The sequence below is a fragment of the Lissotriton helveticus genome, chromosome 1_2 (genome assembly GCF_964261635.1).
Source record: "Lissotriton helveticus chromosome 1_2, aLisHel1.1, whole genome shotgun sequence".
NCBI classification, from domain to species: Eukaryota; Metazoa; Chordata; class Amphibia; order Caudata; family Salamandridae; genus Lissotriton; species Lissotriton helveticus.
In genome coordinates this window covers 185,367,857-185,387,948 of record NC_136058.1, presented here as the reverse complement: position 1 = coordinate 185,387,948, position 20,092 = coordinate 185,367,857, and the positions used below count along the sequence as shown (strand labels likewise).

Genomic DNA, 20,092 nt, shown 5'->3' with positions numbered 1-20,092 from the left:
TTTACATCACCAAGCAGCAGTCCTTCAGCTTACCGGCAGCGTTTTTTCATCATTCACACAGAGTTCGCGCTGAATATGCCGTGATCCTCCACTGGAGCCTCGAGATTGTCTCAGTACGCCGGCCGGCAGCCAAACAGTCAAGCACCTTCTCACGCTGTGTTGCAATCAATTACAGGCTGCTCGTTCCAAGCAGCGAGCAGCTGAACAGCTGGGACGCCGCCCTGACTTGCTCCGGCCAGTGCAACGACCCACCGTCGTCTCCTCCTCTCCTCCTCCTTCCTGTCGGGCGGCAGCTTGGATGTGTCTCCTCGGGCTCCCGTCTCAGCTCACTTTGTATTAGTGCCCTTTTACCTGTTGGACCTCTTGCTGAGGTGTCTGTATGTCCAATTATTTTTGGCTTTGTAATAAATTCTTAAACTTCAGTTCGTGGTCAGTGGTTCTTTAATTTGGATTTGATTGCTGATTTACAAAGCTGTGTTAATTATGAGTTTGGAAAACTCCCCTCTACACTTCTTAGCAGACAAAAAAGTCCAGTTGACCTGTCTGGGGATTCTGGAGAATTGATAAGGGAAAAATCTATATAAGAATCCCAGCTCCTTCAGATTCTCTCTGAAGGCTTGCACAGAGGGAGCCTGTGAAGTGTCACTTGCCTCATATTCCCACCTAAGAAACCTCCTCTTCCCATCAAAGGAACATTACATGGAAAAAACACTTTTTGAGAGTGATAATATTTAGAAAGAGATTTGGAAAAGAGTGCATTTTACTGGGCCTTGTAAGACTAATAAGATATAAAGGAGGACCCGAAGCAGGCCTGCCCGGACATATATGTGACAAATTGAGCCCGCAGTGGCCCACCCAAATGCACCCTTGGCCCACCCAAATAAAAATTCCTGGAGCCGAGCCTGCTCCCTAACCTAACTGTGCTTCTTTCTTCGATTGTATGATACTGTTTTAGGTGTTTTGAAGTCTATGTAATTTATAATGTTGATATGTATTTTGACATTCTTAAAGTAAACACAAAATTAAATAATATTGAACAAAATATTAATTAATAAATAAATATTAGTTTGTCTAGCATTCCTTCCTTCTTAAAAGGGGCGCATTCCATTTCGCCACGTATAAGCACAGCATTAGACAAGTTTATTCCTCAGCTGCCGCGTGCTTTGCGTTACTTACAGCCAAGACAGTAAATTAGTTAACGACGCACATATTTAGTAAAAAGGGACGTTATAAAATGAGAGAGGAAACACGTTTGGCACAAGCAGGATTGCTTTAAAAGTTATTCCGCTGTTATATATTGATCTTACTAGAGTGAGACGGAGGCTCCCTTTAAATATGGCCGCCTCGTTCGCCTGTAAGGAGAAGCGGCGCGCAGACACAAATGTTTTGTCTCCGAGTGAATGCATCCGAAGTGTAAACACAGAAGAAGGACTGTGCCACTTTTGTACCACATCATCGTGCGGCTGGTACCCCGCCTGTGTGCAGTCTGGTCCGACCCCGGCGGCGGCTGGGAGGGAGTCGCCTGGATGCCGCACTCCGTGGTTTGGCCGCGTCCTCTGCAGTCGCCCTCGCAGGCGGGCAGTGCGTGAAGATCGCTGCGGAGCGGAAAGTAGTGAAGTGTTGGGCAGCCGGGCCTCCTGTTCAACATGGGGCAGCAGCACGGAGGCTTGCTCGCACTCCTCCGCAGTGCCAGTAAGCAGCAGTGACCAGGCGTCCCGGGCTCAGTATGGGCAATTGTCTGAAATCCCCCACCTCCGATGACATCTCCCTTCTGCACGAATCTCAGTCCGACCGGGCGAGCTACGGGGAGGGGAATGACCTGGACCAGGAGCCGCCGCCGCCGTACCAGGTACATAGCTCATGGGACGTTGAATGCAAAGACTAGGCGTAGAGCTTGGGGAACACAGGGTCGTAGGGGTGCCAATTTCCCAGATAAAAACACCGGCCATTTGTTTACGTTTTAAGCTTTTGCGAAGGCCCGGTTAATTCACTTAAATATCATTTTAAACAAAATCGTTTATTTTTTTTATTTAACACGGGTTTATGTTTGTGTTCACTTCCATTAACAGTCCGGGGTCATTAAGGCTGCTCTGGAACATTTTAAGGTGCTTTTTTTCTTACAATTAATGTTTTAAGTATCTACTGACAATGGGAAATTACCGGCTGTAGGTGATTTTCCAAATTTTGGTACTAGCTCATGCTTGTAAATAACGGCCAGTACCGACCAGGGGCGGCACCTGTGGGAGGAAAGCACCCCTGTCCAGGCGAGCCCCTGGGAGCGATAAGCTATGCGGCTGGACGAGACTCGGAAGAGCGAGAACAAGAACTGTACAGGGTAAACCGTGCATACCAACATAGGGGGAGGGGCTGGAAAGGGAGATGGCAGTTCCGCCTACGACACCAGACAGTGTCTGGAGAAACAGCAAGTACAATACAACCGGAATAAACAGTCTTTCGTAAGAAGTCCTACCTCCCATTGCGCGTTCAAGAGAGAACTTGTGAGATAGTACGGATTGAGGAGGGACAACACTGTATATACCAGGTATAGGCACGGGAACAGGGCAAAATAGTTAAGGTTCCGGGTATAGAACCCAGAAGAAATTTATTTATTTATTTATTTGTGCATTTTTATATAGCGCGGACTTTACCCGAAGGTGTCAGAGCGCTTCACAAATTCAGCTATGACGGTTGCTTGTACCAGCCTTAACTAGTCCTGATAGGAAATGGCAATTACAATATGCAAATTAGGAAACGGGGCGATGATCTATGTAGTCTGACAGTCTTGGAGCACGTGGGTGCAGGGTGATATTAAGTCTTTAGACCAATGATTCGTAACCTTTTAACTTACGTCGACCCCCACTTAATCTTTATGGAACCGGAGCACCTCTACTGAGTCAGGTACTCCAGCCTTTGTCCCCCTCCCCCCCCCCCCCCCCCGATGATTTGACCTGCAAAACAGTACTCAGAAAATTAAACAAGCGGTCATCAAACAAATGATTACATGTTGTATTTAATTCACAAATATAAAAATTCATAATTTTTAGTGGGAGGTTTGAGTTTGTCTAAATTCAATTGAAACCACTCATTGTCCATTGCACTAGCACTGTTCCCATTAGTCAATCTGAGGATACTAACTTAATTTTTAGTCTCCAATTTCAAATTCCTTCACATTTAAAGAATGTGCTAGTAATTTTCAATTTATATTTTGCTTATTGTTTTTTAAATACACTTTATTAATGTGCTAATATTTAATTTTCCAAGCAGTCGCATAACCCCTGGGGGATCCTGGGCCATAGATTAAAAACCACTGAGTAGACCACATGCGTTTTCTAAGTAGACCACATGCGTTTTCTAAGAGGATATGCCACTAGAGGTTAGGCTCATAGTATGGGGAGGAACGTTGCGGTAGAGACCTAGTGGAAATTGAACTGTAACACAGTAATGATCAGGTGTAGAATCTGACAGTAGTGTAACATTATAGACCGAGCAGAGAGCCTGATGAGACGATACTCTGCCATACACAGCTGCAGGGCTTGTAATGGGATAAGAACGGATAGCTTATGCTCATACATTTTCGGGGTGAGGCATATACCACTATATAGACTTTGGTAAGGGGGCATAAATACTACATGGTTGGCTTGTAGATTATTTCCAGGCAATATAACACACTGGGCATTAAGTGCCGGAGGGTGAGGTGGTAAAGGGGCACTGCACCGCACTTGGTGTTGATTATAAATAAATCCTAGCCAAGTCTGGTCAGTATTGATAAATATTGGGTTCAGTCTGGAGATTTTACACGTTAAAAACAGGGGGTGATATAACGTTATACAGGGCCCGTGGGTAGGAATCCTTACGTTCATCTATTGACCATAATCATTTATTACTAGTTATGTATCTCTTAATAGTATCACAGTTCTGTGTCTTGCTACCTTCATACCCCAGCATAGCTAATTTAGTTAGCCCTGGACTTGGCTTACGCTGGGAAGGTTGAGACAAAATGACTATATGCAGTCTTTGATCACCTGCTCTGAATGAGAATAGCTGGTTTATGGTGTGGTGGGAGCCCTAGTCAGCTGTGGGCCTTCTGCAACTCCCCGCCACTGCTGGTCAGCTGCTCATTATACTTACGCAAACAGCTGTCATTCTAAAAGCGTCATTCCATGCGCCATTCTTGGAACAAGCATACTCTTACCTAACGACTGCTAATGCCTCCTGTGCACATTTCTAAGCCTTTGTATATTGCGAAAGCCTTGTCTCTATCCTCCAGCGTTCCGACTCTCAAGCTAGGCTACTTGGCATCTCCTTCAGTAAGTGTCCACTGGTGTCTTCGTAGCCGTTTTAAAAACAAAAGCCATTAGGCCTCTTCTCTGTGAGATTAATCCTGCACCTTACTGCTTTTATTCTAAAAACAAAAAAAACTCCAGGTCATCTACAGTTTCTGCCTTCCTTTCCATAACTACTTGACTCCCTTCGTCACCACCGCTTGCCAGTAGTCTCTTTTGTGTATCCTTATGGACCTGTGGGTGGACCACTCTCAGACCCCCCTGAGTTCACTCGCATCTGTCTGTTGTGTAACCTCATGGACCTGTGGGTCACGCTCAGCCCCGCTGAGTCCACTCGCATCCATCTTTTGTGGACCTGTGGGTCACGCTCAGCCCCGCCGATTTGACTCGCATCCATCTTTTGTGGACCTGTGGGTCACACTCGGCCTCGCCGAGTTCACTCGCATACATTTCTTGGACTTGTGGGTTATGCTCTGCCCCGCTGAGTTCACTCGCATCCGTCTTTTGTGTATCCTTGTGGACCTGTGGGTCACGCTCAGACCCAGCAAGTTCACTCACAACAGTCTTTCGTATATCCTATCCTCATGGACCTGTGAGTCACGCTCAGCCCTGCCGAATTCGCTCGCACCCGTCTTTCGTGTGTCCTCGTGGACCTGTGGGTGGGCCGTGCTCAGACCCCACCGAATTCACTCGCATCCGTCTTTCGTGTATCCTCGTGGGCCTGTGGGTCATGCTCTGCCCCGCCAAAGTCGCTCGCATCAATCTTTCGTGTATCCTCGTGGACCTGTGGGTGGGCCACGCTCAGACCCTGCCGAGTTCACTCACACCCGTCTTTCATGTATCCTCGTGGGGATGTGGGTCACCCTCAGACCTTGCCGACTTCACGCACATCAGTCTTTCGTGCATCCTCGTGGACCTGTGGGTGGGTCACGCTCATGCCCCGCCGAGTTCACTCTCATCGCTGGTATTTCTGGGGATGTACTTTCCATGTACACCTGGAGCCCTCGATGTCCTAGAGCTTGGTCTAGTCGGGCCTCGTTCACCCTTCTCTTGGGGGCGTTGCCAAGGTTCTCTTTTGGGCCTCATGCTTTGCTCATTCCTTATCTCCCTCGTGTCAGTTGTTCCTCCTCCTTTGGTTTCTCAACACCACTTCTGTGCAGACACACACATTTAATCTCTGTCACTCACTGCTCACGCAGAACTGCAATGTCGGAACCACCAACCAGCACTGTGTGGCTCTGCACCGCTCATGCTTAACGTTTCCAAAGTAGACATTGCTCCATTTCTAGTCTTGTAATCCAACAATCCTCTGGTGAAGCGCTCTGATACCTCCGGGTCTAGCCAGCGCTATATAAACTCCTCAAATCAAATAACCTCAAAACTGGTTTTCCTGAACGTTGAGACTTGAGCAACATGGCTGACGCCCGGCGGACCTGCTAGACAGGTAATGAGGAGATTGGCCTAGGTTTCCCCCTTGACCGTCACCTACCCAGCTGGACCTTGGGCACAGTTCCTCCTCATCTCCCCGCTATTACTCCTTCCTCCACTCCCTCCTACTAATTCTTGCAACTTTGTTGATATGTACTGGACCTTACTATGGTCTTGTAACTGATATAACTTTTAACACAACAATCCTAAATGTAAAGCGCTCTGATACCCTCTTGGGTCAAGTTTGCGCTATATAAAACTTTATTAAATACATTATTTGATTCTAGGTTGCGTTGATGATTTTTCATATCTTTGACAGCAAACTAGCTAGGTTCCGTCTTCTCAGTATCGGAAAGATGTGTCCTGCCCCACACCCCTAATCCCACTTCTCTCGGGACACACTAGTTATGAGCAGATTGTATTATTGCAATAAGCCTTCTCGTGTGCCACTCTGAACACCCCTTCCCTCAGCTTCACAGACTGGCAAACTTTTCAACAGACTTTGTAGCCTTCAGTGTGGCCAACAGACCAGCCTCTTCAAATACACTGCATTAATGTGATAGTGCGGTGTGAGTTTTGAAATGGGCTGACCTAGAGCAGTGCTTTTAAATGGGCCGGTACTCACCGGTACTGAGTACCGGCACTTCCGAATTTTTGGGCCGTCAGTACCAGCACTTCTCTGTAGACGGGGAGAGTACCGGTACCCTGATCGACGGCAAGCTCAGGTTAGGCATCTCCTCCAGCGCAGGGCAGGGCTTCCTTGCAGCTATAATGAGCTGGGAAGTAGCCGCCCGTTTGCAGAGTTGCTGCTGAAGATTCCAGCAGCGCCCATTTCATTGTTCCCAAACCGCAGGGGTTTGAGTGGGCACTTGTCACACTGTGATGAACAGGGCAGGGTCTCTAGACAGCCCCGGCACCGTCAATCAGGTGTGCCGCGACCATTCGGATGAAAGTGCTTTAGCCCCCTACCCCCATCCCTCCCTCAGGTGCGTGAAATGAGTTGGGGCCTCCAGTCACTAATCCAGTCCCATTTAGGGTCAGTAAAGTGAGAGGCAGCACAAGACGGTCTCCACCTCGGTCAGTTTTCTTTTCATTTTTTTGTTCAGCATATTAGCTGCTTCCCTTTACAAGGTAACAGCTACTGGCCTGGGTAATGGGTTCAGTGTGAAGTTAGCTGTGCCCTCAAGGCACCTGCAGCGCTCCAGGAATGAGCTCCCATGCAACTTGTGATGTATTTGGTTGTGGGAAAGACAAGGTGAACATAGAAGGAAGGGGGAGGAAGGAATGTAAAGAAGTCAGTCACTATAAGTACTGCACTTCTCTTCTCTACTGTGAGGAGAGTACCAGTACTCATGAAAGGTAGGTGGATTGGCTGCAAGTGCTGGTGAGCACTAGGCTGTCCGCGTTAGAACCTATCTGACAGCCAAGGCCCACTGTATTCCTGAGCTGAGCTGAGGCTGAACTATTCAGCGTGGGCTTTTTTGCATGATGTCCCTGTGTTCACCATCACACCGTGTTTGACAGTGGAGGCCCCATTTAGGCCCTTTGCTGTTAATCAAAATCACACTATTGTGTGGATTTGTGCACACACAGGAAGGAGGCAGCAGGCTGACAGCGACTATTAAAAAAAGCAATGGGAGGTAAGGAGTTTAAAATGGCTTTAATCTCACCCGAGACTTTGTGTGAGTGTTTGCATATGGCTGTGTGCTTGCCTGCTTGCGTGTGCCTGTTCGTCTGTGAGAGAAAGGGGGAGAGAATCCGAACACTCGGGAGATATTTTAAGGGGACTGTGTAGAACGCTTTTGTGTACATGTGTGCTTGTTTTTCTGTGTGTGTGTGTGCACGCTTGAAAATTTATAGAATTGTGCCAAACAACAACGAATGTCAGGATGGCATTAAGAAGCAGCAAATATTACAAAACAAGGAAATGTTAACATATCATCCTGTTTGGCTTTCATTTTGTCTAATGAGGTAATCTGTTTTGTTGACATAAGTCATTTCTCATGTTTTGTGATATGTGCTGCAACTGGTACAGAAGTTATGTATTATATCTCACTGTAGCCCCGCCCACTTGTCACACCAAGCTTTTTTTCCATGTAAACTACTGACCTAGAATACAAAGTAGCGTGTTAACTCTGCGGTGTAGCATTTAACTGTGCCCCAAATCTGTGCCTCTAAGGCTCGCTTTAGAGCCTTCTCTGAACAGCCCTCACAGAACCGAGGGTCAAGGAGTGCTTTTGGTTGTGCTACCTGTGTCCAGACCGGGCCCAGAGACGGGCGCGCAGCTCGGGAGGGAACACGTTGGCGGGTCTGTGGATAATGCAGGTGCGGAACATGGCGACGGAGGGCGCTAGCCTCTTTGTATTACTGCAAGAAAGAGGCGCAGAACCTCGGGCGCTAGTAGCGGGCATTGTATCAGGGTGCGGGCTGTTGGCAAGCAAAGTAGGACTCTGGGAGTCAGCAGAGCACATTGTGCTGTTTGTGAGGGAACCTGGGAGTGGTGGGTGCAGCATAACCGTCTCGGAATCTTCTTCGGAGCTGAGGGGTGGGGGCATACGTACTATACAGTCTATGTAGGATGAGGAGAGGACATAATATGAGCAGTCTTGGCTGCGAGTGACCCAGGTAGAGAGTACTGGGAAACCGGGGATGCCCGTGGCACAGCGAGTGTTAATTGGGATGTAATGCAGTTGCACTAAGCGGCTTACTGGATGTGAACGCTTTTGGTAGCTGTCTGTCTGGCTTTGCCACGAAAATACAGTTTAAAGTGCCACAGCATATCTTTCTTTCTTATAGGGAGACTTACCTTGTCCACGGAAGACTGGAAAGGGGTAAACAGAAAACCTATTGGAGTAGGGAATGGTGTCCCCTTCACCTCCCTTTTCCACAGGCCTTTGTAGAGAGTTTATCAAGACAATTGATAGAGCCCCTTGCATGCATTTGGAGAAGGTCACATGTGTTTTTGCCAACTTGATCTGAGAGTTTGCACATCCACACACTCTTCTTGTGCATGGATTGTGATGTAATAGTGATTACTATTGGGATGCAGGAGTCCATGGGATCATAAACAATATTGTTTATTGTACACAGTACAGATCCATGCATCCCTTTGCTTTGTGTACCGAATATTAAGTGTACTATGCTTACTACCGGACAAAGCTGGAATTATTCACATTTTGTTGTTAACAGTCAGACCATCGGTGATTTGTTGTTTGTTTCAGGGTAATTAATGCTTGGTGAAAAGGTATTAAGCAAGCAGGGTCAGAGTTCATGCTGATAGTCATGTTATACGTTATTTTGATGGACACAGCAGGGTACATATAAAGATTATTTGGCACTTGTCTTCCCCAACTTGCTTAAAGAGTGGCTGCCATTCGTAACCTGCTTCGATGACCCATTAACTCCTTTAATGGGTCAGACTGTTCTTATCGTTCAGATATTATGAATGAACAGTGTCTAAGGGTGGGTGGTTAAGCTGATTGTGGGGAATGTCCTTTCCAACTACTTCGGGCGATTCCTTTTGCTTTATCATTTTTTTTCTAGTCTCTTGCTGACTTGTCGTCGCGATTTTTTTTTCTCATCCTTTGCATTGTGTACCTGTTGGTTTTGTTCTGAGGTGTATCTTATTAAATCAGTAAAGGCCCCGGTGTGCTTTCTTTTAGTTGGGAAGGAACTCGCAAACATTTTCAGAACACTTTAGAACAAAGTAAGAAAGTCTTGAGCTGTCCAGTTCAAATATACAATTGCTTTGGACTATTAACGCACATCCCCATGAATGTATTTTTTTTTACTTGCCATTGTTTTTTAATGCGGTGTTAGATCTCTCAGTATTGGGTTAGGTGGCTGTTGTATGCTGCCTGCGCGTGTCCCAGCACGCGAGCTTCTGGAATGTGGAATGCTCCTACGCTGTTCTGGGTCAGTTGGTGCTGGACTGTCCTGGTGGGCAGTTGGTGGTTGTCTAAGCTGTTCCCTACCTACAATAAATCTATCCTATGAAGACTACTTGATGTGTGGACCTCCTATGTATCATAACATACTGGCGACGACGGGAGCAACCCTGGAAGATTACGAGTCCATAGACTGGTAGAGGAACGGCGTTCACGTTGGTTCCAGCAAGAAGTAAGACTGTGATTTTATATTTAAGCGCACTGAAAGCGCCAGCGGCGGAAAAAAAAAAAAAAGGATAAAATAACGACCCTTGTGCCTTGATAGCACCCGCGGCTGTGTTTGACTTGTTGTTACAATTTAAAGTGCGTGCGCAATCATCTTGTGTATCCCTGCTCGGCGGCGGTTACAATCAGTGCATTTGATGGCACCCGCGGCTGATTTGCTTAAAAATGTACCGCCTGTAAAGGGTACACAAATGCAGGGGAAGTGAACATTGGGAAAACGTCGTGTGATTTTAAGGCCACTCACTTGAGCGCATTGAATTCCCAACTGCGCAGTAGAACGTCGAGGCTCACCATTCCTCTCCTCTGCTGCACTGACGTCGGGATCAGTTTGCAGTGCATGCTGGGTGTGACATCTCACATCTCCTTTTTGGATCGGCCATCTTGGTTAGGGAAAGTTCGAGGAGCTCGTTCAGCAAAGGAAAAAAGAAACATAATTTTACTGGGAAAACGGCACTTGTATTTCACTGTTTACAACGATTTTTAATTGTACATTTTCACAACGTGGAGTGGAAATTAATACATATTTATCCAAAAAAAAAAAAAAGTGAAATTTAATTTTTTTTTTATTTGAAGAAAAGAAAAGGGAAACTTATCTATTTCGTTTTGTTTGTTTCACGACTTTAGCAGTTATGTCGAACATTATGGTTCCACCACATTTCCTACCCGTAGCAGGAGATCCTATTATGGATTGGGACTTGTGGTATCCTATGTTCCTGGCCTATGTCAGTGTGTTGGAAGAAGAAGGTTGTTCGGCAAAAAGGAAATTAGATTTATTACGCTTGTCTTTAGGTGGACAAGGGCTAAAGGAGTTATCGGATTTGCCTCCCTTGGAAGACTCTGACTCTGAAACAAATGTTTTTGAAATTGCTGTCAAGCAACTTACCATTAGATTTGGGAAAAAAGTGAACACAGTAATGGAACGTTTTAAATTCTACTCAAGGGCGCAAAAGGAAAACGAAACTATAGAGAACTATATTTCTGCGTTACGTGCTCTGGCTGGTTCCTGTGCTTTCGACACAATTAATTATGAACAGGTGCTCAGGGACCAGATCATGATGAAGACTAAGAGCAAGAAGATACAGGAAAGATTGTGGTTAGGAACGGAAACTTCACTTAAGGCTGTAGTCAATATAGCCAAAGGGATTGAACAGTCAGAAAAGTTCGTTTCCGAAATAAGAGGTCAGGGCCAGGGCATTTCCGTCAAGATCCAAGAATCTGTACCTGAAGTGTCCGTTGTCAGAGGTCAAGCATTTCAAAAGAAACCTGTTGTTTCCAATTTTAAAAGAGAAGGTTTCACGAGAGATAACAGGTTTAATGAAGGTTCCATGAAAGATAATAGGTTTAATAATAGACGCTCTTTTATTATCTGTTACAGATGTGGAAGTTTTGAGCATGTGGGGAATTTTAAAAGTTGTCCTGCTCTAAATAAGATCTGTGTAAAATGTAAAAAAACTGGTCATTTTGGGAAAATGTGTCGTTCACCCCAAAAAGTTAATTGTATTTCTGTGGATGAAGAAGAGTTTGACGCAGAATTTAGTGAGTTCAACTGCATTTCCTGTGTATCTTCTGACGAATGCAAAAGTTTCCCTTCTGCTTTATTTTACATTGACGGTAAAGAGGTTTCCATGCTAGTAGATTCCTGTGCTTGGTATTCCATAATTGGGAGAGATGTGTTCGAAGAATTGTGGCCTAACAGAGAGTTCATTTGCCCCGATATCAAACCGGGCAGCTATTCTGGCCACAAGATTGGATTAGTTGGTTTCTTTTGGGCAAAGGTTGAATTTAAAGACAGGTTTACTCAAGCCAAAATATATATTGCTAACAAAGGGGAATCGCTTTTAGGCTGGCCCCATCAGAAAGAGATGGGCATTAAATTAGACCCCAATGCCTCACCCCCTGTATATATTGACGCAAGCATTTCATGGCCAGTTTGCATGGTAGCCCCGAATGACAATGAATTTGTAGATAGCATCAAGAAGGAATTCCCAAAAGTATTCAATGAGAAGTTAGGCGAGTATGCCCAATTCAAACACAAGATCATTCTTAAAGACAATGCGGTACCTGTAAGACATAGGGTGAGGAATGTACCGTTAGCCTATCGTAGCAAAATGAAAGGGATTCTTGATGATCTAGTTAAATCCAATATTATTGAACCTATTGAGTCTTCCCCTTGGGTTTCCCCTATCGTTTTGTCCTTAAAAGCCAATGGCGAGCTTCGTTTATGTGTGGACCTTCGAAGCCTCAATAAGGAGATATGGTCGGACATGCATCCCCTACCCAAGATCAATGAGCTCATTTCCACCCTCTCTGGTGCAAGCGTATTCTCCACCTTAGATCTTGCCAGTGCATACCACCAAGTTGTCTTGCATGAGAATTCTAGGAATCTTACAGCTTTTGTCACTCCTGAGGGTATGTTTCGCTATTTACGCATGCCGTTCGGCCTTGCCAGTGCTGCATCAGTGTTTCAGCGCTTAATGAAGGAGGTGTTGAATGGATGTGATGGGGCTATTGCATTCCAGGACGACATCTTGGTTTTTGGCAGTAATGTTCAGGAACATGATAAGAACCTCAAAGCTGTGTTGGGGGGGATACAATCAAAAGGGTTGACCCTCAAGTTTGCCAAGTGCAAATTCAGACAGGAGAAGGTAGATTATTTGGGACATGAGATTTCCAAAGAAGGGATAAAACCTAAATTTGATCATATTTCAAGTATTTCAAAGGCCCCTCCTCCTACCAATAAGGACCAATTGTATTCTTTTCTGGGGTTAACTGAATACTTTAGCAAGTTTGTGAAGAACTATGCTTCCAAAGTGGCTTCTCTTCGACTGTTGCTAAAGAAAAGTGAGAAATTTGTATGGGGAAATGAACAGCAATTGCAATTTGATGTGTTAAAAAGAGAAATCTGTTCTGCTCCATTTTTGAAACCTTTCGTTGTGGGTCATGAATGCATTGTTTCAGTTGATGCATGTAATACTGGGTTGGGTGCAGTCCTGATGCAGAAAGGTATGGGTGAAGAAAGTATTATTTCTTATGCTTCAAGGACATTGAAAGGTGCTGAGTGCAACTATTCGACGATCGAAAAAGAGCTATTAGCGTGCACCTGGGCAGCCCAGCACTTTCGACAATTTTTGTGGGGCACAAAATTTGTGCTCAGAACGGACCACAAGCCTTTAGTAAGTATGTTGTCTGCGGGTGGTGGAAGGATTCTTACTGCCCGGTTGGCCAGATTAGCGGCCAAACTACAGGAGTATCAATGCACTGTGGAGTATATCCCTGGTAGACTCAACGTGCATGCCGACTGCATGTCAAGGTTAGCTTTACCTCATCACGAAGTCGAACTCTCTGATGAGTGTGATGTAGCTTACACTATGAAAGACATTAATGTGGATGACTCAGAGGTCATCAGTGAGAATCTTTGGGTGGAAGCCATGTCTAAGGATAATACATTGGGTTTGGTCAATACTTATCTTAGATGTGGTTGGCCTGAAGAAAGGAAGTTGACGGGTGAATTAAGTTCATTTTTTAAGGTTAAGGATGAACTCATGTGTTCTAACAACATTATCACCAGGGGTGACAAGATCATTCCTCCTTCGTCAGTCAGGGAAAATTTAATTAAGATTGCTCACGAGGGTCATATGGGCATGTCCACCACGAAGAGGAGGTTAAGGGAGTACTATTGGTGGCCTTCTTTAGATGCCGTTGTGGACAGATGGGTCAGGAATTGCGTTTCTTGTTCCAATAGTGACAAGAGTGTGAAACCACTATCCTCCCCAATCACTCCCATTGAGTATGCTGAAGGGCCTTGGAGAAGGTTGGGCATTGACATCATTGGTCCTTTAAATTTGCCTGGCTGCAAGGAGGTCTATGGGTTAGTTTTAATAGACTATTTTTCGAAATGGCCGGAGGTCAAAATTGTTGAAAGAATCACCTCCAAGCAGGTCATTGATTTCCTCAATAATGTCTTTTGTCGGGAGGGCCTTCCTTCTGAGGTGATATCAGATAATGGAACGCAGTTCACTAGCAGTGAGATTGAAACATTTTTTAAAGAACATGGCATATCTCATAAGAGGGTTTCCAATTATAATCCTCAAGCCAATGGCCAGACCGAGCGCTTTAATAGAGTGGTCAAGGAATCTATTCAGTTAGCGGTCAGGAATGATTTGAATTGGAAAAAAGCATTAAGTGCTACCTTGCTTACATATCGTACTTCACCTAATTCGGTGACGGGGTGTTCCCCTTTCGAATTGTTAAGAGGTCGCAAACCTGGATCTAGGTTGCTACCTTGGTGGCTGAAATCCATTGGTCCCAATGTGTCTGCTTTCAATGCCGAGGAAATGGGAGAACGTGTCAAGATTTATCAAGAAAAAATGGGCAAACGTTCTGTGGAAAGTGTTTCACGCCACAAGGTCAAAGTTGGCGATTTGGTGCGTGTGAAATTTGGGAGCTCGTCTGCCAGGAATTGGGCTAAGTGGTCGGATCCTGTTAGAGTGCTTGAAGTGTTTAGTAAGGCTGTGCGGGTTGAAGGGGGAAAAATTTGGAATTTCAGACGTGTCTCTGTCGTTAGATCTGACAAATTGGTTATGAATTCTAGAAAATGTCTTACTCACTCTAATACTGAGGATAATGTTCAATTGTTTTTGGATGATTTCAATACTTTGCAAAACTCTCAGGTTTCGCTGCCTATTAATTCTGATGTACCTGTTGTCACCACCCTTGGCCCGCAGGAGATTTTCAATGACTCAGATGGTTTAGTTGATGTCGTTGAATTGGGACCTGTGGTTCAAGATGAGTCTGTGCAAAGAGATGCAGACGTGGTACCCAGAAGGAGTGTTCGTGTCTCGCGACCACCTGCAAAAATGAAAGATTATGTTTGTTCTTAGTTTTTTTTGTTTTGTTTTTGTTTTGTGTTTTGGGGGGGGAGGTGTGTTGTATGCTGCCTGCGCGTGTCCCAGCACGCGAGCTTCTGGAATGTGGAATGCTCCTACGCTGTTCTGGGTCAGTTGGTGCTGGACTGTCCTGGTGGGCAGTTGGTGGTTGTCTAAGCTGTTCCCTACCTACAATAAATCTATCCTATGAAGACTACTTGATGTGTGGACCTCCTATGTATCATAACAGTGGCTTCTTTAATGGGGCACGCGCCCTGCCTTCCAGTGGTGGCGGCTTCTCAGTTGCACTTCTTGGATGACATCACTGTCTGGCGCTGCTCACTTCTTATTTCCTGGAAATAGAAACGTACTTTCTGCGGGGAGGCAGGACGTGCCTCCCTGTGAACTGCGATCCAGCATTTGTATCAGATGTGCAACGTAAAACCTGACCAAGGCGAATGGAGGCTCTTTTGGGGGAAATTGGGGCAGAATATTTCATTTTTCCAGACTGTTGTATTTTTCAAGTTCGCCTGAATTCACATTCCTGGATTGCAGTCGCCGAAACAAAGCGGCCAGCTCTTCCTGAAGCGAATCCTTCTGGCGCTCAACACTGCCGCTGACGTGGTTTCAAAGGGGCCTTTAAGAATGACCCGACTGGGAGCTTGCTCGGATTCGTTCCTTTGTTCCCCAATACGGAAGATGGGCTGTAGCACACATCTTCGGATCGATGGTTTTTGAATTCCGACCTAGATTCTTAATCATTAACTTAGATTACTATATTTTTCTTTCATTTAAGAAACTTTAAAAACCTTTGTGGTTCCTCTGTAAATAAATAACGCAAATGGACGTGCTTTCTTATTATTAGCTTTGGCTATCTCCCCGTCTACTTAAAGGTGTGCGCTAATCAAGGTTGTTGGCGTTAATAATCGTATTGCGCTCTGCATGGTCTCCTGAACGTTGCGAGATGCTACATCGAGCTTTATGCTCTGGACCCACTGCTCGTGTCTAGTGAGTGTTTGTGTTTTTGCTGGAGAGCAGTTGTTGTTCTGGCCACTTTCATGAGATCCCTCGTGGTGCTGTGCGCTCTCTCCCCTGACACTGCTCTGCTCTAGAACTTTTAGAACTGCAATTTCTTGGCCTGCAGAGGGCGCACGTCCTACTGCATAGACAAGTCAAGTACTCGCGTTGTAATTGGGTCTATTAAGTACCAGTGAGTGGGTGACAAAGTTGTGCATGTTAGCAAACCACACTTGGCTGTGCTGCTAATAGGGTCAGATAGGGGCGTCTTCTGTTACATTGTGTTGACGTCTAGAGGGAAGCGGCTAAGCTTTCTGTAACCATACAGTGCCCCTCTCCTGTACTGCTCTCCACTCTGATACTTCACCCCACAGTCCAGTATATCTACCCATCTCATACTGATCTATTCATGATGATTATCCTATTTCAACTGTGATAACTTTAGGACTCACTTCATGGGTGTACTTTATGCCCGCCTGTGTAGTCACAGTGCATCACAACTCGCATGCACCAGGTACCTTTTTCTATCCCAACTGTAGTGCAATAGAAGTTCGTAGATTATGTTCATTTGTATATATTCATCACTTAAAGCCCTAAAGATACACCCGGATGTCGTTTTTTATGTTATGATTGCGGAGGCAAATTTGCTGGAAACTTCTGTGATAGCATTGCATTATCCCCAAGCGCCTCCTGTTGAGATGATATATTGGCAGGCCACTTCCTTTTTGTGTCAAAACTTCCCACTTTGATACCAAGTTATGTGTTGGAATATGACTCGGAAAGATTTTTCAATGACATAACTCTGTGACTTACGAATTCTTCCTAAAATATGGCCTGTAAATTTGTTTAGATTGGCGCATCCTAACACATTGTCTTCCTTCTTTACTGTTAGTTATGCTCTGGACTACTTATACATTAAGGGGGTCCTCCAAGGACCCTGGTGAAGGGGGTATATATCATCCTTATTATTATAAAACATTCCTTCCTCCAGCCTGAGCAATTCTTTACCATTGTCATCATCTAGTGATGTCGGATATGGCTAACTGAGAAACTACTATTGCTCTCCATGCTTCAGTTCCTGATGAAACCCAGAGGCATGGTCAGGTCAGTGATTTTACCCATGTCCATTTGCACAAGGGTCGGTGAGGAGAGCTGTTGGTCAGGTGTTTTTTCAGAGCTTGCTTTCTCCTTCCGAGTGTTTCACTCAGGATAGGAAACCATTGTTATTGTTATTGTTATTTTTAATTTAGATTTATATCGCGCCAATCACCTACAGGTCTCTAGGCGCTCGGTAATCGATGGATTCATACAATAACTATGTGTCCCACAAGAAGGTGATACAGCAGCCGGACTACATTGTACACAGAGCCCTCCCAAACAGTAATGTCTTTAGACATTTTCTGAATCGCAGGAGATTCCCATGAGACCACCAGAAGGGACAATCATTTTATTTAAACATTCATAGCAGTGGAGTTCCACAGATCCATTCACTAATCTTTCTCACATCTTGAATGCCCAAGTATTGTTACATAACTGTACATAGATGACTTCTGTGTAGTACAGCTGTTCTCACCATGCAGCTTCATTCAAACTAGGCCATAAAAATTTAGAAGAGCAAAACTACTGCACCAGACTAGATGGAAGAAATATTTTAAGTTACTATACAAGCTGGATCCCCCTTTGGCCCCTCTGAAGACCTCTCACTGATTCCGTCCATGCCCTGTGCTCAGAAGTGGTCCCCTACTCATGACACCACAAACAGCTGATGATCTTATGTGAAAAGCACACGCTGAGTACCCCACGTACAGAGCCCCTGGAGAGTGGAGAGCCTTAACCTGTCACTTAGCTCCCCTGATGATCTCTGCCTCAGATTGGGGGCACCCCTTAGATCAGGTCCCCTGTCACCGAGCTCCCTTCCTACCGCTGCTCGGAGTCAACCCTCGAGGACGTCCTACACACCTTAGTGACACACTGCCGACCAGTATCTAGTCCACTGCGGCATGGACCGAGACTTTGTCCTCGTCATTGGGGCTATCAGCCATCCAACACCTTTGTGAATGACTCCATCTCTCAACTTGCTCCACTCTTGATAGCATGCCTTCTCAAATGTTTGGACGGCCTGCCGTTTGCAGGCTGCCCTGTGCATTCACTAACTGTTTCGCGGGCAGTTTTGTTGCAACGGTTGGGAGGGTCTGGTTGCCTAACTCCCCTCCTCCCACCCCCTTTCACTTTTTCCTCTTTGTTTACCTGACCTGCTCGTTTAGTAGCAAAGGGGACCCCTGGGGGGACTCTGAGACAAACCCCCTAACTGCCTTCACTGCTTACTGGATGCAACATGGCTTGTCAACCTAAGTACACCTCCTTTGCATTGAACATCAGAGGTATGAATAACCCCACCAAGTGCTATAAAATTCACTCAGCATTACAGGTCCACAAAGTCCATTATGTTTATCTTCAAGAATCTCATGGTTACCATGCTGAAGCCCTATGGTTACAGTAACGCTGTAGGGGGGGGGGGAGTTGGAGGGGGGCAGGTCTTCTGCATCAACTTCTCCACCTATACCTTTCAGGGGGGTGGGGAGGGAAACGGTGGGGAGGAGTCACAGTCAGGATCAGAGCAGGGATCCTCTTTATAGTCCAGTTATCGGTTTGAGACATGGAGGGGCAGATACCTGCTCCTCATGGGGAAAGTAGAAGGCAATCTGGTGGGCTTAGGCAGTAACACACACACATTTACTCACTCTTTGACTTAGGCAGACTGAATCCACATCCCCTGGCTCCTTGGGTGTGACTTTAACAGCGTGCTGAACAGCACCCTCTTTCTGAAAAAAAGAGGGTGGGGGTCCTGCACGCCAGTGCCCACATGGCGCATCCATGTGTCATTACTAGATGATGGAGAACTGATGAATGCATGTGCAACCCACCCAGTTCAATACTTCAACAATAATGAAGGCTTGACTCCCATGAGCGTGACTAAGTAGGGGATGACTGGTCACCTGAGACCACAGTATCTAGGCGGTTTAGGGTACCCGCAAGTCCCTTGAATCAGATTTAACTTGTGAGGATATGCGGAGCGCAAAGCGATGTATAACTCTTCTGCTAGAGCAATACTGTGAGATCTTCACTAGGAATAAGTACACTTAATCGAGAAATGTTGCCTTGACTGGTCAGTCTATACATCCCATTCACACGCTGAGGCAGACCGATCCAGTCATCTTGCCTGGATCCAGTCCTCTGAATCTAGATTCCTCCCTCCCCCCAAATCATCACTGCGCTCCGGGATGAGACCGGTACCCTGGCCTGTTTGCAACAGGACCCTTTTCAAACTCCGTTTCACTTCTGTAACGGCCTCTGCCGTGCTTCCCCAGATCATTCATACCCCCCCAAAAAGCAATCCACTAGTTCTTAGATGGCCTAGACCTCCCTAGCGTTGAGGTGGCAACTTGGGAGGAATTGGATGGCTCCATCAAGTCTCAGGATTTAAAAGCCACTATTAAAAACCTGACCTCCGGCAAGCCACCTGGCCTGGATGGCCTCTCTGTAGAATTCTACAAAGCCTACTCTAGTACATTTGCTTCTAAACTGGTACAGGTATTCCAAGAGTCTCCAGAGACAGGTACTCTGCCTTGGTCTCTCTGGAAAACCTCTTTGGTACCCATCCTGAAGCCACAGAAGGACCCCATTTCTCATTAATCCTAAAGACCAATTGCCATTCTCAATGCTGTTACAAGATCCTCAGTAAGGTCCTAGCTGACAGTCTGCATGGAGTCCTGATGCTTCTGATCCACCCTGACCAGAATGTTTTCGTTCCAGGTCGGAGTTCCTGCAGTAACATCCGTAAGCTCTATGGACTCATGGATGTAGCCCCACAATTATTCCCAGAAGCAGGCCGCCTTGATCTTGGATCTCGAGAAAGCATTAGATGCACTTAATTTGAGCTACCTCTTTGAGATCCTCCATCACTTTGGTTTTGGGCCCACTTTCTACACCTAGTAAAACTGTCATACACGGACTCTGTAACTAGGGAACTGCATGTCTGAACCGTTTGCAGTTGGTAGGGTTACTAGACAAGACTGCCCTCTCCTGCCCCCCTTTGTGTTTTTTTTTAATTTTTGCCTTCGCCATAGAACCCTTGGCAACCCAAATGTGGTGGGTGGGGTGAACATGGAGTATTCCCCCTCCCAGGCGGTATCCACGCAATTTCCCTTTATTCTTTATGTAGATAACATTCTCCTTTAACTGCGAGACCCCTGTTAGGTCTCAGCTAGATCTCTTGTATATTGCACAGATTCAAACAAGCCCCAGGACTCCAGGTAAGCAAAGGGAA

General features: G+C 45.7%; 1 protein-coding gene across 1 annotated transcript in view; it reads left to right on the top strand.

Moving 5' to 3' along the window:
• Positions 1-1,423: 1,423 nt before the first annotated feature.
• The window catches only part of RNF11 (ring finger protein 11), a 164,565-nt gene continuing 145,896 nt past the window's right edge, over positions 1,424-20,092 (top strand). The window contains exon 1 of the mRNA XM_078670892.1: positions 1,424-1,849. Within this exon, the coding sequence (XP_078527018.1) occupies positions 1,727-1,849 (123 nt within the window). The 5' untranslated portion in view covers positions 1,424-1,726. The remainder of the gene's footprint in view (positions 1,850-20,092) is intronic.